This window comes from Rhododendron vialii, chromosome 11a (assembly GCF_030253575.1).
Source record: "Rhododendron vialii isolate Sample 1 chromosome 11a, ASM3025357v1".
NCBI classification, from domain to species: Eukaryota; Viridiplantae; Streptophyta; class Magnoliopsida; order Ericales; family Ericaceae; genus Rhododendron; species Rhododendron vialii.
In genome coordinates this window covers 28,075,422-28,091,510 of record NC_080567.1, presented here as the reverse complement: position 1 = coordinate 28,091,510, position 16,089 = coordinate 28,075,422, and the positions used below count along the sequence as shown (strand labels likewise).

The 16,089-nt window shown below is 36.6% G+C and overlaps 1 protein-coding gene across 6 annotated transcripts in view; it reads left to right on the top strand.

Annotated features, from left to right (window-relative positions):
* The first annotated feature begins 4,683 nt into the window (after positions 1-4,683).
* Positions 4,684-16,089, top strand: part of LOC131308766 (germin-like protein 5-1) — a 136,528-nt gene continuing 125,122 nt past the window's right edge. Inside the window, exons 1-3 of one of the 6 annotated variants that reach the window (XM_058335778.1) lie at positions 4,693-4,929; positions 5,622-5,774; positions 13,334-14,005. In XM_058335778.1, the coding sequence (XP_058191761.1) occupies positions 4,803-4,929; positions 5,622-5,774; positions 13,334-13,713 (660 nt within the window). In that variant the 5' untranslated portion in view covers positions 4,693-4,802 and the 3' untranslated portion in view covers positions 13,714-14,005. Of the gene's footprint in view, positions 4,930-5,621; positions 6,450-12,639; positions 12,892-13,180; positions 14,006-16,089 lie in introns of those variants that run through there. The other 5 variants (XM_058335775.1, XM_058335773.1, XM_058335783.1 and 2 more) reach the window with 5 other exon arrangements.

Below are 16,089 nucleotides of genomic sequence, written 5' to 3'. Positions count from 1 at the left end.
TTATTTTGTCACCAATTATAGCTATTTAGCGACGAAAAAGATATTTTTGTCACCAAAAGCTCTTATTTGGTGACGAAATTATTTTTTGTCGCTAAAGATAATTATTCGGTGACGGAAAAAATATTTTGTCGCCAAATGAACAAATTTGGCAAAGAAAAATATTTTCGTCTTCTTTTTACGTTTTCAGTGACGAAAAATTTATCCTTTGGCGACGAAATTTATGAATTACGCTTTGTCACCAAATATATTTTGGGCATAACTCTTTGCTCAGAACTCCGATTGAGATAATTTAAATTGAGTTTGAACAATAACATAAAGAGCTACGACTTTCATGTTTATTAAAATTGCTAATTTTAATGTTTACTAGTTCAAAATGCCATTCAAAATATATTTTAATGTTCAATGTATGTGTTATATATTAGATATTTCAAACATATGCTGAAAAGTTTGTGTGGTATAGTTGGTTAAAGCTTGCGTGCAAAACTTAAGAGACTCGGGTTCGAAACCCTGCAGGAGCAAGAAAGTGAGATTTTTTTCACATATAAGAATGTCTTTCGCGACGAAAAATTTCGTCACCGATGGGTCACCTTTGACGAGCCAAAAGGAATAATTTGTGACGAAATTTTTTGTCATCAAAAAAGCTCAATAGGTGACGAAGAAAATTTCGTCACCAAGTTATTTTTCCGTGACGAAATTTTTCGTCACCAAAAGGCACTATAGGTGACGAAAAATAGATTTCGTCACCAGGTAGGAATCCTCGAAACCTTTAGTCGACAAATTTTTTTTCGTCACCTATATTATTTGTGACGAAAAACATATAATTTGCGACGATTTTCATTCGTCACCCAATGCAATTTTTCTTGTAGTGAGTAAAAATATATAAAATTATTAACATTATTTTACAAAATCAATTGGGGGCCACAGGACCCACATAGGTTCGTCCCTCAATTACTTGAGCATATTTTCAATTATTAATTGGGATGATGCCCTAGACATCCTCACCGAGGGAAAAGAGTTGAGTTTCAATAAAAAAAAACACAAATTTCAGTAAAATACGGAAGAAAGTAGAAGTCAATGTTTATTTTATTTTTTTGGTGCAACGAAGTCAATGTTTAATTTTTATTTTTTTTTGTTGGTGCTACGAAGTCAATGTTTATTACTACGTGCTTTCCCAACGAGGGTTATCCAAAACTATTGTCTAATCGATTGTTTATATGTAGTCAGCGTTTCCTTAAAAAAGCCAATTGATTTTTTTTCTCTTCATTTAAAAAACTTCGCGTCTGGTAGTTTTTGCCAAATTTTTGTGTGAAAAATTGGGTTTCGGTCGCAACTTTTTATTTTTTCGATTCCTGTCATCGAGATGAATCAATAATGTATAAAAGTTTAACGCCAAAATAACCAATACAAAAGAAATTTGAACAAAGACATAACTTAAAAGCGAGGTGGCTTTTTTAAGAAAACTCCCAGTCGTTCCACAAATATTTCAAAATATATTAATTTAAAATTGATTACCATTGCTTAAAGTTTATTTAAATTCGAACCATAGCGCCTCTATAGCAGTCCAGTTACATGCATATATGTGTATATACCTGGTAATGCAAAGTGTTTCAAGCAAACTTGCGCACATCTCGGATTAATACCCATATATAGCTCATTAATTTCATACTCCCTTCGTCCCATTTTGTTCTGCCTGTTTTCTTTTTTGGACGTCTTAAAAAATTGTCTAACTCTTAATTTATAATATTTTATATATTCGATATAGATCTTGTTTGATGGATTTCAATTAATTCTTTTAAACAAAGTTTTTGAAATCATAAAAAAATATTATAGATTGTGAGATATAAATAATTTTTTCCGAGGTGCCAAAAACGAAATAAGCACAACAAAGTGGGACGGAGGGAGTAGTTGTTTACACAATTATGCGTGAGGCTTGCGAGGTACCCACAAGAGTTGTTAATAAAGATAATTGAATATGAAATTTTAATAGAGAGCAAACTCCCAAATCTCAAGCCAAAGAGATCAACAGGTCAACCCTTAGAGATTGGGGATTTTGTCATTATATTGTGGGGAAATGACGTTTAGGGACGTGTTTTAATAATTAATACCCGCCAATAACATGTTGAGAACATTTGTTAATACTGAAAATGTATTTGGCGGATATTAATTATCAAAACACGTCCTGAGCCGTCATTTTCCCTTATATTGTCTAACCAGAGATAAAACCCAATAACCTAAATAATGAAACATAGAATAATTAGAAGACAGATCATATATCCTTGCAAGTTGGAAATGGTACAAGGTTAGTGAAGGTTTAATTTTTTTTGATAAGTTCAATGACTGTAGCCCCATTTATATACTAACTTTGAGCGGGTCATACGGGCTCGTGCCTTGAATAGCAACTTTTATAGGAGTAACATGTTATTTTTATGGACAACCACTGCTTGGTGCAGTTGGTAAGTCTCTGTCTTCTATTTGTGAAATGTCTTGAGTTGGAGCCTCACAGGGGCAGGCCCTTTGAGGGCTAGGGCTATGGATAGCCTCTGGATCCCGTGCTAACACTAACATCCCTCACTAACCCCCGCTGATGTATATATCATCTGCGAAAAAAAAAATTATTTATTTTGTAATGTAGGGTATCCCGGGCCAGCTCGCGCGAACCTCAGACTAATCCCTACGGACCATCCCATAGCCTTTTCACACGCTTAAGCGTGGAGAGAGGTGACCCTAAGAGTTGTTAAAAAGAAAAATCGAACCTGAGACCTTATGATAGAACAAACAACCAAGTTCCAGGGCAAGACAACTCGGCCCAACCCCTTGAGGTTATAATAATAATATATTATTATTAGACAGGCTTGTTAATCGAAATAAGAAAATCAAATAAACTTCACCTGCATGCCAACGGTAGATACCCTACAGTCCAATAGGGTGACTTCCCACATTCTTATTTTTATACTTCTTCTTTTTTAACTGGACTGGGTCATAAATGGCACACCCATATTAGTTAATTTTCCGGAACTGGTCATTAGGGTGGAATGATAAATGATAAGTCCACAAAATTTTTATCAAACACCGTGTTTATGATCCTGTTTGAGATATATATATATAAAATAAAAATAAAATCCAATCTGCTATTCATATGAACGTAAGATTTGACGCGTGTTTGAGTAAGACCAGGTTGAGAAAATAGATTTTTTGTTGTCACCATATCCACCTGAAATAGATGTTTTTCTTTTGGTAATCACTTTTCGAGTCCGATTTTGTTCACCCTCACCAAACGAGGTCTTTCTATTTAAGAAATTATCCCCTGCATTTCAAGAGGAAGAGACGTGTGGGAAAGAGTCGAAATAGAAACAATTATCCCTTGCATTGTTTGAGAGTGGAATGTGTTATCACTTAATAAGATTTGAGACTTCTCTACTCATTTTTTTTTTCATCAGCAAAGAAAGATTTTCATATCATTAATAAAAATGATACAAAACAGAAACTATATATGTATTGATACACCAAGGTGTATCATGCACAAATGGTAATACCTCACCTATCACTGCCAATTGATTTTGAGATGGATATAAAGTTTTCACATGGTATCAGAACGAGGCTCATTCCACCCCACATTTTAAAAATTTATAAACCACACCCCATGATGACAAATCAACAAAAAAGCTGCGCGATAATAAGACCCAAAAAGTAACCACACGTGACAGATCTTGAAATGCGGCTACACGTGAGGGGGATGCTAAGGAAAATAGAGTTCCACATTGCTTGGGAGTGGAATGGATGATCACTTAATAACATTTGAGACTTCTCCACTCATTGCCAATTGATTTTGAGAGTGATATAAAGTTTCCACTGCTAGGAAAAGAGTCGAGACCTGTTTCTGAACAATAGCCATTGCATGCTTTTGTTTACAAGGATATAAATCAATTGAGATTGGGACTTCTTTGTAGAGGATAAATTCATTGAGGGTGTGAAATTCTTGTAATGGAGGAAATCTGTGACTTGGGTTTGGATAATACATGCATCCAGCAACTTTGCCGAAGCGGAGGAATCAACGAGAACTTGAAATAAACATTTGGATTACAAATATATAGTTTGGTCTTTTTGTTTTGAATATTACTGGTTACAAGAGAAAATGGTAAAGCTTTGGACAATTTTTTCGGATTGCATGTGATTACTTGAACAAATTTATTATTTCAAATATCCTATTGATTTATGGGGAGGTTGAATTGTATATGTTCAGAAACAGATCTCAGACTCTTTCCAACTCGTCTTTTCCTCTGGCAATGCAAAGGATAATCTTCCAAATAGGAATATACCGAATCAGTTATACTTGCACAATTTGTGGCTTTTTAATGTTAATAGTGGTTAAAACTTGATAGGGTTTACAAGTTATAAACAATCAATAAAAAATAAGGGTAACGTTTTTTATCGTTTGGTGAGGGTGAACAAAATTAGACTCTTAATTTTCTACTCGAAAACAAAACCATAACGGTGAGAAACAGATGTCAGAAGACAATGTCCAAGAAAGGACAGATATTAGTTTTTACAGTTCTTTGTGGGGGCGGGGGTTTATGGGGCCTCTCTCTAGATCTCTCTCTCTAACTAGAAGACGTCTCTCTCTAACTTGAAGACGTCTCTCTCTGAAGACCTCTGCCTATAAGTAAGGCACCCCACCTTTCTTGTTCCCAGTATCCAAATCCCGACTTTTCTCTCTTGTTATTACTCCTCTAGCTTTTTCCAATTAAGCTCTGATTTTCTTCACCTTTCAGAAACACAACACATTTCTCATACACCTTCCAGCCATGGTTGCTGCTGCTGGAAAACTCTCTGTGGTGGTCGTTATGGTGCTAGTAATAGCCACCATTTTCAACTCTGTTTCTGCAGATCCGGATATGCTTCAAGACGTTTGTGTTGCTGATCTCAATAATGGTATTTATTTTGTCCGTGGAGCATTAATGCTACAAACACATCTTAATTTAACACACAACTCCGGACATAACCGTGTACTTGTACATGGACTTTTAAACATATCTAATGGTTTCGGGAGCATTTGTTTTCTGAATTGTGTTTTAAATGTATATTCCTAGACTTTTGTTGTCAAAAACACGTTTCCTGATTTTGCTCGTACAAATGGTAAAACGACATAATTGAATTTGTGTGTGTTTGTGAATAGTGTGTTGAATCCGACCAGATTTTTTTGATTGCTACGCACCCAAAATTTTCTTCCCTTAAACTACATATAATCCAATGTGGCACAAGAAAATAAACTTTTGGTTGGATAGTGTGAGACCCACAATTAATTTGGAGATCCACATCAATAAGATTTATAAGGCGTTTATGGGTTCCAAGTATGGGACGGTAACATTTCTATAGGAAAAAGTATTTGTTGTAGTATATGTTTTTGTATTGTAGAATAATACACTTTATGTTGGAATGATTTTGAAAATAGTTAAAATTATAACAAAGTACTGGTATCGAATAATTATAAATAATGTGTGTGCCCGAAACCTCTGTTAGCTCCATTACACTACATTTTCGTCGCTTAATTTCCATTGGTATTATTTCTCATTTTGACATAACAACAGCACCTAATAGCATACTACCTTATTGCTAATTCATAGCTGTGAAGATGAACGGTTTTGCCTGCAAAGCAAGCTTTAGCGCATCAGATTTCTTCTTTGCCGGTCTAGCAATGCCAAAGCCTGCCAACAATATGCTGGGTTCAACCGTGACTCCAGCCAATGTGATGCAAATTCCCGGCCTCAACACCCTAGGTGTCTCCATGGCTCGTGTCGACTTTGGCCCCGGCGGCGTTAACCCGCCCCACACCCACCCACGCGCCACCGAGATATTGTTCGTTCTCTACGGAGAATTGGATGTTGGGTTCATTACCACAGCCAATGTGCTTGTTTCCATGACCATCAAACAGGGTGACATATTTACGTTCCCTAAGGGTTTGGTTCACTTCCAAATTAATAATGGAAAAGGGCCAGCTGCCGCTATTGCTTCGTTCGACAGCCAAAACCCCGGTGTCCAGGCCATTGCTGCCACGTTGTTTGCTGCCATGCCTCCGGTGTCGGATAGTGTGTTGAGTAAGGCTTTCCAGATATCAAATCAGGAGGTTGATGCAATCAAGTCAAAACTTGCAGGATAGCTGTAGAAGGTGCTTTGTGATCTGGGGTGGATATGTTGATGGTTTTCTTGTTTTTCTTCTTGTTGTTGATTGAAAAAGGATTCATGCATTTAAAAAAAGAAATAGTGGGTCGGAAAGTGAATCGATGTTGTATTTGAGTATGTATTCACTTTCATTTCTTTTGTTTACCGAAAAATAAGACGAATGTTTTAAATAATAGTAGTATCTGAATACATATCAATGATAGTAGTGTATCACCCCATTTTGTATTTCACAATAAGCCACTTGAATTTTGACATTTGAAGTTTTTTGTGCATGTCCCTATCGTTATTGACTTGGAAATGGTCGGATATTAATGTCAACTTCATTTTCGTTTTTTTGATCTCACACTGAGCAAGTTGCAAACGTTCCCCAGCCTTCATCTATGTTTCATGGAATCGGGTAGTATCGGTGTGAGTATGTTTTCAGGTATCAAATTTGTCTGCATTTTGTTACGTTCATAGAATACACAGACATTATATCTCTCTAAATGTTTCGGATACAATGGTGCTCACAACATAGTCAGAAAAATGTTGTACATGAAGAGGGTTTTTTTTTTTTTTTACAGTAAATTTATTATTATTAATCTTTGGAAATAAATTATAAAGATTAAAAAGATTAAATATTTATGTGCATCAAAACAGAGCAAGAGCGAACCCACAAAGAGATCACTTCCTCACTCCGATAATCATATGTGGTTTTGATACATAGATATGTGGTAATATAACTAAATTCCTATGTACAGACTCGCCCCCTATCTCATACCCTGCAACAACTGTCGAGTATCCTATACAGATAGTTTCCGAAACTTCCTTACATTATAATTTCTTATGTGCTGGTAATTTGTTAGTTACCAAAACGGCCAGATATAGTAGTACGTATGACCCCAAACATAACAATTCAGCTGCACCAATATCCAGAGTTTGTCACCACTCGATGACCAGTATTTATGAAAATTGCCATGCATTATCCGTCCATATACCCTTACCCAAACAAACAATATGTAAGTAGTCACTCCTACATAATTACCTCCTCTCCTAAAATGTCCAGGCACCACCTAGGACTATATCTCCATACCCCTCCAAAACGCTATTGAACGGGCCGTACGTTAGTAAAAATTGTGAAAACCTGGATTGTAGCATAAAATTGCTCCAATATTTCTCTATTTTCAGGACTAGAAAATCAACTTGGATGACACTTATAAGGAATCAAATCCAACTTATTTTGATGCTTGCAGTAGGTGGAATAATTAATTTGTACTAATTAAGATCTCCGCTACAAAATTAAGTAGTAATTAATCAACACAGCATTATCAATCTGATTAATCCGAAGACACATTCCATTAATTGTAGGTTTATTCTCCTAATCCTTGGTAACACTTTTGAATACCCCACTCTGTGACAGGCATGCTAATTGATCGATTCCAAACTCTGATTCAAACATTAAGAAGAAACGAAAGGAAATAGAATAATTAATTCATGTAACAACTTCTAGCTCCTCCCTCACTCCCTTTCTGGCAGTGGTGTATCCAGGAATCCAAAACAAGTGGGTCATTTGTTAATTGCAACCATGAAAAAATTTCTGCGACTAACAAAAATTATTTGGCCATCCACTACTACACCTAAATAAATATTTTTTTTAGCTAAGCTACACAAATAAATATTAGTATGTGATTTTTAAGAAAAACTAAGATAGAAGCAAAATGGAAAGAAATTGAAGAACAGAACGCTAATTGACATCATTATAATTTCAAAGAATTACAAAAATTGAAGCTATGATGAGTATGTCCACTTTTATCTCAAATATTGATGCCTTGTGATATCGGGACGAGCTAAATGATGAGTTGGTAATATTTTGATTCTTGTTGATATCTGTTTTCTGGGAATCTCATGATCTAATGGGAGTAGTTTACTGCATTTGTTGTTATTGGACCTAAACTGAAGGATAATTAAGCTGAAATCTGCAGAAATCTTGCTCAAGTCTCCTTTTGAGTTTGATTTCGGAGCTGCTTAGTTGTGTTACTAATGGAGCTGAGCTGAAGGATGATCTGAACGCCAATCTCTTGCTGAAGTTTCCTTGTGTTTGAGTTTATGATCTTATGAGATTGCTATTGAGAAGTCTAGTTTGACTGATTGAGACTCATTCAATTCCCATTGAATGTAATTTTCTTCTCTTTCCTCTTTTTCTGTAGACCTTTACAGTACCTATTTCTCCGTGGTCTGTATTTGGTCTTTCTTTGATGTACCCTTTGTCAAGTTCTTAATAAAATTTTGTTGCCTATCAAAACCAAGAAGTTCAAAAAAAGCTTGATAAATTTAGGGTGGGCACTAGCTAGCTTAATCTTTTATGGCCATAATTAAGATGAACTGCACATATATTTGGCAATAGTGTAGGCAATAAAAGTATAGGGGGGCATGTCATTACCATGTCCAAAACTCTAAAAAGTTCAACACCAAGATGTTTGGCGGCTATTTTTTGGAAAAATACCATGTCCAAAACTCTAAAAAGTTCTAATCTAAAATTTCAGAAGTAAAACTTCATTGTCACGATCAACCAAGTCGAAGACATTATGTGTGAAATAAATAACAGGAAAATTTGAGTTTCAAGAAAAGCCAGATTCAAATTATAAATCTGTTTGATTACTTGGATTTGACTCCCAAATGGAAAGTCACATATTCAGAACTAAAGGGGTGGCTAAATGTTTAGATATTTAAATATTGCATTACACATTCACGCTTCGAGATTACTTGTACGGTTTAGCTATTGTGAATTATAGGGCGGATTTAAAAATATGCATTAATTAGTTGGGGCACACAAAATACTATTAAACTTATCCCATTCTTTCTTAAAATGATACAATTTTTTGCAGGTAAAATATCATATTGGTGGCTATATATGTAACTTTAACTTAATTATAATTAACAGAAACACATATGTTCGTACAAAATAATTGTGTTAAAATTTAGCACTCTAAAAAATAAATTGACAAATATCTGAATAAATAAAATTTAGAGTAATTTTAGTGATACAAGGTCATAAAGTTTTTGGTATAGTAAAAATATATAAAATTATTAGCTTCATTTACAAAATCGATTGGGGGCCACGCCCCATGGGACCCACATAGGTTTGTCCCACAATTACTTGATCATATTTTCAAATATTAATTGGGATGATGCCCTTGACATCCTCACCGAGGGAAAAGAGTCGAGTTTAAATCAAAAAGTCAAATTTCAATCAAATACCAAAACAAAGTAGAAGTCAATGTTTATTTTTATTTTTATTTTTTTTGGTGCAACGAAGTCAATGCTTTTTTTTAAAATTTTAATTTTTTTTGGTGCAACAAAGTCAATGTTTATTGGTGCAACTTTACGCTCTCTCTTCTCTCTACTTTCTCTCTCTAACTTTGTAAGTTAGGGTCCACCTCCCCCTCCCTATCTCGCGCCGCCTTCTCTCTTCTCTTCTTCCTTCCCTCCCTCTTCCTGGTTGGTCATTTCCCATTTCCCGTTGAATTCGTCCGCGGTTCTATTAGCGGCCGGTTCTCCCCCGTCCATCTCTGCATCGTCCGAGGCTTGTTGGTAGTGGTAGTGTTGTTGTTCGGAGGGTTGCTGATGGTGGTTTGCCACAACGGCTGGTAGTGTTGCCAGCGTCTGATGGTGGTGATATTTGTCAACTGAGGTCGGATCTATAAGGCTGGTGGTAGTGCTGGTGGTCGAATCTGTGACTAGTGGTGGTGGTGGTCTGATCTGCGGCAACTAGTGGTGGTGGTGGCTTTGGATGACGATTATTGTGGTGTGATGGTGGTGGTATTTTGGTTCTACCAGGGTTAGGTTTTTAGAGGTTTTTTTGGTTTAATTTTATGCTATTTTGGTTGTCTCTCCCCTTCAAGGATCTTCCTCACCTTCCGCGGGTGTCATTGTTTTAGTGTGCTTTTTCAATGTGTGTGAGTTTGGTTCTATGAGATGTAGTGATTAGTGTGGTGTTGCACAACTGCTCCATGATGGGGTTTGGGTGTAGGTCTCCCATTTTGGAGCTTATTCCCCTGTTTGGCTATTCTCTCATTTGTCCAAGAAAGGCAGCCTTGGATGTAATCTCTCAAATATCAATGGAATTTCTAACCTTTTGGAAAAAAAAATAAAAAATGAAAGAAAGTCAATGTTTATTACTACTTGGCCGGTTTCCCAACGAGGGAATCCAAAACTTTGTCCAATCGATTGTTTGTATGTAGTCAGGCTAAGTTTCCTTAAAAAAGTCACTTGATTTTTTTTTCTCTTTATCTAAAATATTTCGCGTTTGGTAGTTTTGCACCAAATATTAATTTGTGTGAAAAAATTGGGTTTCGGTCTTAACCTTCTACTTTTTTTATTCTTCTCGTTGAGACGAATGAACAATTAACAAAAATTTAATGCAAAATCAACAAATGCAAAAAAAAATTAAACAAAGACATAAAATAAAGGCAAGGTGGGTTAATTTTTTAGGAAAACTCCCAGTTGTTCCACAAATATTCAAAGATTTATTAACTTATAAAATCAACCATTGCTTAATTTTTTACTTAAGTTCGAACCATGGTGCCTCTTGAGTAGTCCAATACATGGTAATACAAGGTGTCTCGAGTGAGCTTGCGCACATCTCAGATTAATAGCTATAGCTCATTCCATAGTCCTTTACACGATTACGCGTCAGGATTATGAGGTGGCCACAAGAGTTACTGATAAGGAGAATGAAATATGAAATATTAAGAGAAAGCAAATTCCCAAATCTGAAACCAAGAAAGATCGCCGGGCCAACCCTTAAGATCGGGGATAGTTTTGTCACTATACTGTCTAATTAACCAGAGATACAACCCAAAAACCTGAACAATTAATGAAACATAGAATAATTAGACGACATATCATATATCCTAGCAAGTTGGAAATGGTACAAGCTAGGTTAGTGAAGGTTTAGTTTTCTTAGACAAGTTCAATGACTATATATAGTACAATCTTTGAGCGGGTCCTACGGGCTCGTGCCTTGAATAGCAAGTTTGTTAGTAATATGTTATTAGACAAGCTTGTTAATGGAAACAAGGAAATTAGATAAACTGATCACCTGCCAACGGTATGGACACAAAATGTCAAAAATACCACTAGTAAAATATTGAGACCCTTAGATAGTCCTATAGGACTGGGTCATCGTAAATGGCACACCCATATTAGTTAAATGATAAGTCCACAAATTTTTTTTTTTCAAACACCGCTCACGTGTTTATGATCCTGTTTGATATATAATCTAATATGCTATTCATATCAACGTGCATGAGGTTTGACGCAGGTTCGTGTGAGGTCAGGATAAGAAGATAGATTTTCTTTTTTCGCCATCCACGCAAAATAGATGTTTTTCTTTTGGTAATCTCTTTTTGAGTCCGAGTTTATTTGATCACCCTCACCAAACGAGGTCTTCCCATTTAAAAAATTATCCCCAGCATTGTGAGAGGAAAAGACGCGTGGGAAAGAGTCAAGATCTGTTTCTGAATAGATTTCCATTGCATGCTTTTGTTCGCAAGGATAAGTCAATTGAGATTGGGGCTTCTTTGTAAAGAATAAATCTATTGAGGAGAAAGGAAGAAATCCTTGTAATGGAGGAAATTAATGACTTGGGTTCGGATAATACATCCAGCAATTTTGCCGAGGCGGAGAAATCAACGAGAAAGCTGTGGATAATTTATTTGGATTGCATGTGATTGCTTGAACAAAATTTTAATTTCAAATATCCTCTTGATTTTATTGGGAGGTGAAATTGTGCCAGGACTCTTGCGTCTCATTAAGAGGTCAGGACTTCAAGTCTTCCTATCTGTGTGTGAGTATTCTTCCCTTAGAGGGCTTTTCATTTCTTTCTTTGTTCCTACCCTATAATGGGCTTATTTTTAATATTTGTTGAGTTGTTGGGCTTGGTTATCTCATAGACTCTTATAATTGATGTAGTGTCCCCGATTTATCCTCTTTATTTCATATTTAATGTAAAATGATCTTTTCTATCGATTGAAAAAAAAAAAAGAATGGTATATGTTCATAAACAGATCTCAGACTCCTTCCCACGTGTCTTTTCCGAGACTTTTCCACGCGTCTTTTCCGAGCGTAATGCAAAAGATAATCTTCACAATAGGAATATACCGAATAAGTTATACTTTTATAATTTGTGACATTTTATGTTAACAGTTGTTAAATTTAATAGAGTTTACAACTTAGAAACAATCAATAGGAATGAAATTAACGTTAAATATCATTTAGCGAAAGTGAACAAAATTGAACTCTTAATTTTCTATTTGAGAACACACAACATTGGTGAGAAATAGATGTCAGAAGACACTGTCCAAGAAATGGCAGAAAATTAGTAGTTTTTACAGTTCTTTTTGGGGGCGGGGGCTTATGGGGCCCATCTCTCTAACTAGAAGACTTTCTCTCTCTGAAGACCTCTGCCTATAAGTAAGGCAGCCAACCTTTCTAGTTCCCAGTATCCAAATCCCAACTTTTCTCACTTGATATTGCTCCTCTTTTTCCAAGCTCTGAATTGCTTCACCTTTTAGAAACACAACACGTTTCTCATACACCTTCCAGCCATGGATGCTGCTGCTGGAAAACTCTCAGTGGTGGTCGTTATGGTGCTAGTAATAGCCACCATTTCCAACTCTGTTTCTGCAGATCCGGATATGCTCCAAGACGTTTGTGTTGCTGATCTCAATAATGGTATTTATTTTGCCCATTGAACATTAATGCTATAAACACACCTTAATTTAACACACAACTTTGGACATAACCGTGTGTCTGGAACCGTTAGATAGATATGAATTTAAGCACATTTAACTTTTTCGGGCACAATTATATCAAGAGTTGTGTTTTAAATGTGTATTCCTAGCTTGTACCTGTCCAAACCTCATAAATCTATTTCATTTTGGTGTAATTATTGTGCTGTCATTTCTCATTTTGACATAACAACAGTACCTAATACTGTACCTTATTGCATGCTAATTCACAGCTGTGAAGATGAATGGTTTTGCCTGCAAGGCAAGCTTCAGTGCATCAGATTTCTTCTTTGCTGGTCTAGCAATGCCACAATCGGCCAACAATGTGCTGGGTTCAACCGTTACACCTGCAAATGTGATGCAAATTCCAGGACTCAACACCCTAGGTGTCTCCATGGCCCGCATCGACTTTGCCCCCGGCGGCCTTAACCCACCCCACACTCACCCACGCGGCACTGAGATATTGTTTGTTCTCTATGGAAAATTGAATGTTGGGTTCATTACCACAGCCAATGTGCTTGTTTCAATGACCATAAAAAAGGGTGATATATTTACTTTCCCTAAGGGTTTAGTTCACTTCCAAATTAATAATGGAAAAGGACCGGCTGCTGCTATTGCTGCATTCGACAGCCAGAATCCAGGTGTCCAGGCCATTGCCACCACGTTGTTTGCCGCCATGCCTCCGGTGTCGGATAGTGTGTTGAGTAAGGCTTTCCAGATATCAAATCAGGAGGTTGATGCAATCAAGTCAAAACTTGCAGGATAGCCCTAGAAGATGCTTTGTGATCTAGGGTGGGTACGAATGTTGTTGGTTTTCTTTTTCTTTTTTTTCTTGTTGTTGATTGAAATAATGATTCATGGTTTCACGAAAAGAAATATTGGGTCGGAAAGTGAATCAATGTTGTATTTAAGTCCATTTACCAATGTATTCAGTTTCATTTCTTTTGTTTACCAAAAAATAAGACGAGTGTTTTAAATAACAGTTGTATCTAAATACGTATCAATGATAGAGTGTATCACCCAACTTTGTATTTCACAATATGCCACTTGAATTTTGACAATAGAAGTTTTTAAATGGTTAGATGTGAATGTCAACTTCATTTTCGTTTTTTTATGGTTAGATGTGAATGTCAACTTCATTTTCGTTTTTTTATCTCACACTAAGCAAGTTGCAACAGTCACCGTCCTTCATCTATGTTTCATGGATTTGCGTTGTATCGGCATGAGTATGTGTTTAGATATTAGATTTGTCTGCATTTTGCTATGAAAGAGCTAGATTCATAGAATGCACAAAAGATCACTCCCTCACTCCGACAATTATACGAGGTTTTGATACATAGACATGTGGTAATCTCCAAAGACTCGCCTCCTATCTCATACCCTCCAAAAAGTGTCAAGTGTCCTATACAAATAGTACTTCACGAAGCATCCTCACAGTATAATTCCTTGCACCCTATTTGTTAGTCACCAAAACGACCAGCTATAGTATGACCTCAAACATGACAATTCTGCGCGTTGCACCAATATTTGGAGTTTGCTTGCATGCATTTTCACACTTGGGTGTAATAACCCTGGCCGAAACTTATCCCCCAAAACTATTTATGGCCAGTCTCCCCCCTTTTCGAAATTTTGGACCCTCTATATCCGATTATTATTTTTTCGATAGGCAACAAGATTTTATTAAGACTCGACAAAAGGTACATTGAGGCGACCAAACTCTATATTCAAGGGAGAAACTTGAAACATAGAGCCGGCCAAAAGAAAACGAAAAAGGAAAAGGATACATCCAACACGGAATTGAATGAATCCACAAGCAGAGGTGGAGTCATCCAACCGCTAAGAAAAACAAAAAGCTATGCCAATGACTGGCTCTAGAAAATAACTATCAAATGAAACATTGATCACTAAGGCCCAGGGGATTGGATAGAACACAAAACAGCATCAGCTTGCACCCAAGATCTCCCAGAATAGAAAAAACCTTTAAGAGGATCAAAATACGAACAGTAACTTCAGTAGTAGAGAATAGGTAATGACCGCAGCATAGACTCCAACATGATTCCAGTGGATAATCATCATTGAAGAACCCTCTCAGATAGACTTTAAACAAAAACATCATCTACAGTGAAACTCAGCAGCAACCTCAGTTTAGAAGCAACAGTTTCAACAGAAACAGAACTCCGCAGCAGGCTTAAATAGAAGCACTATCAATTCCAATCAATTTTGAAATCTTTCCAATCAACCAAAACAGCCCTCTTAGCCCCCCATGTCTTGGAGATGGAAAAAGGAGAAGACAAGAGGCAGTCTCTTAGCCCTCCAATCAATGGGGTTGATTAGAGAAAATGAAATTGTACCCATACCACATATAATTCATGAGCAGGAATACATCAAGAAAATGCAGCAGCAAACAAGGTTTGCCAGCACCCTCCAAGAATCATCTATTCGCTTCCGAAATGTAGACAAAATATACCCTTAATCCTCTTAGCCTCCCAAGACTTGGAGTTGGAAAGAGGAAAAATCATTCAATGACCGTCTCTTAGCCCCTAATCATTGGGGTTAAAAGAGGTTAAGTAAGCCTTGGACTCAGCAACAGCAATCTAGCAATGATCTTGAACTACTTTTAGCCCTCCAAAAGATAGGAGTTGAAAGAGAAACAGCTTCTACAGGACTAGACACAAAAACAAAACACAAAAAAGACAAAAGAAAAGACACATCAGGCACAGAAATGAGATATCCCAAGACACCAAAAACTCCCGGACCAGACCCAAGACACTAAACACAGATCAAAGGACAGAGACACAGTTGACACAAAAAGGACTGAGACAAGAAAAACCACAAACCAAGACAACGACCAGAGAAGAAACCCACAAACACAACGACCAAACAACCCAAAGACAAGGATGAAGGACCAGAGAAAACCCACAATTAAAACTTCAGTGTCCTTATCCCAGCTAGATTCCATTTGAAATCTTCAATAGAGTAATCTGTGATATTGTACTTGCCTTTGATCCAAATCGCCATTCTCGTTTTAACCAAGTTAGAAATTTCCTCCACTTCCCATATTTTGTTCTTGAAAACTAGTTCATTTCTGCGTGTCCATATTGTCCATATCCCAGAATAAAAGGAAGCCTGCCAGCAAAGCTTC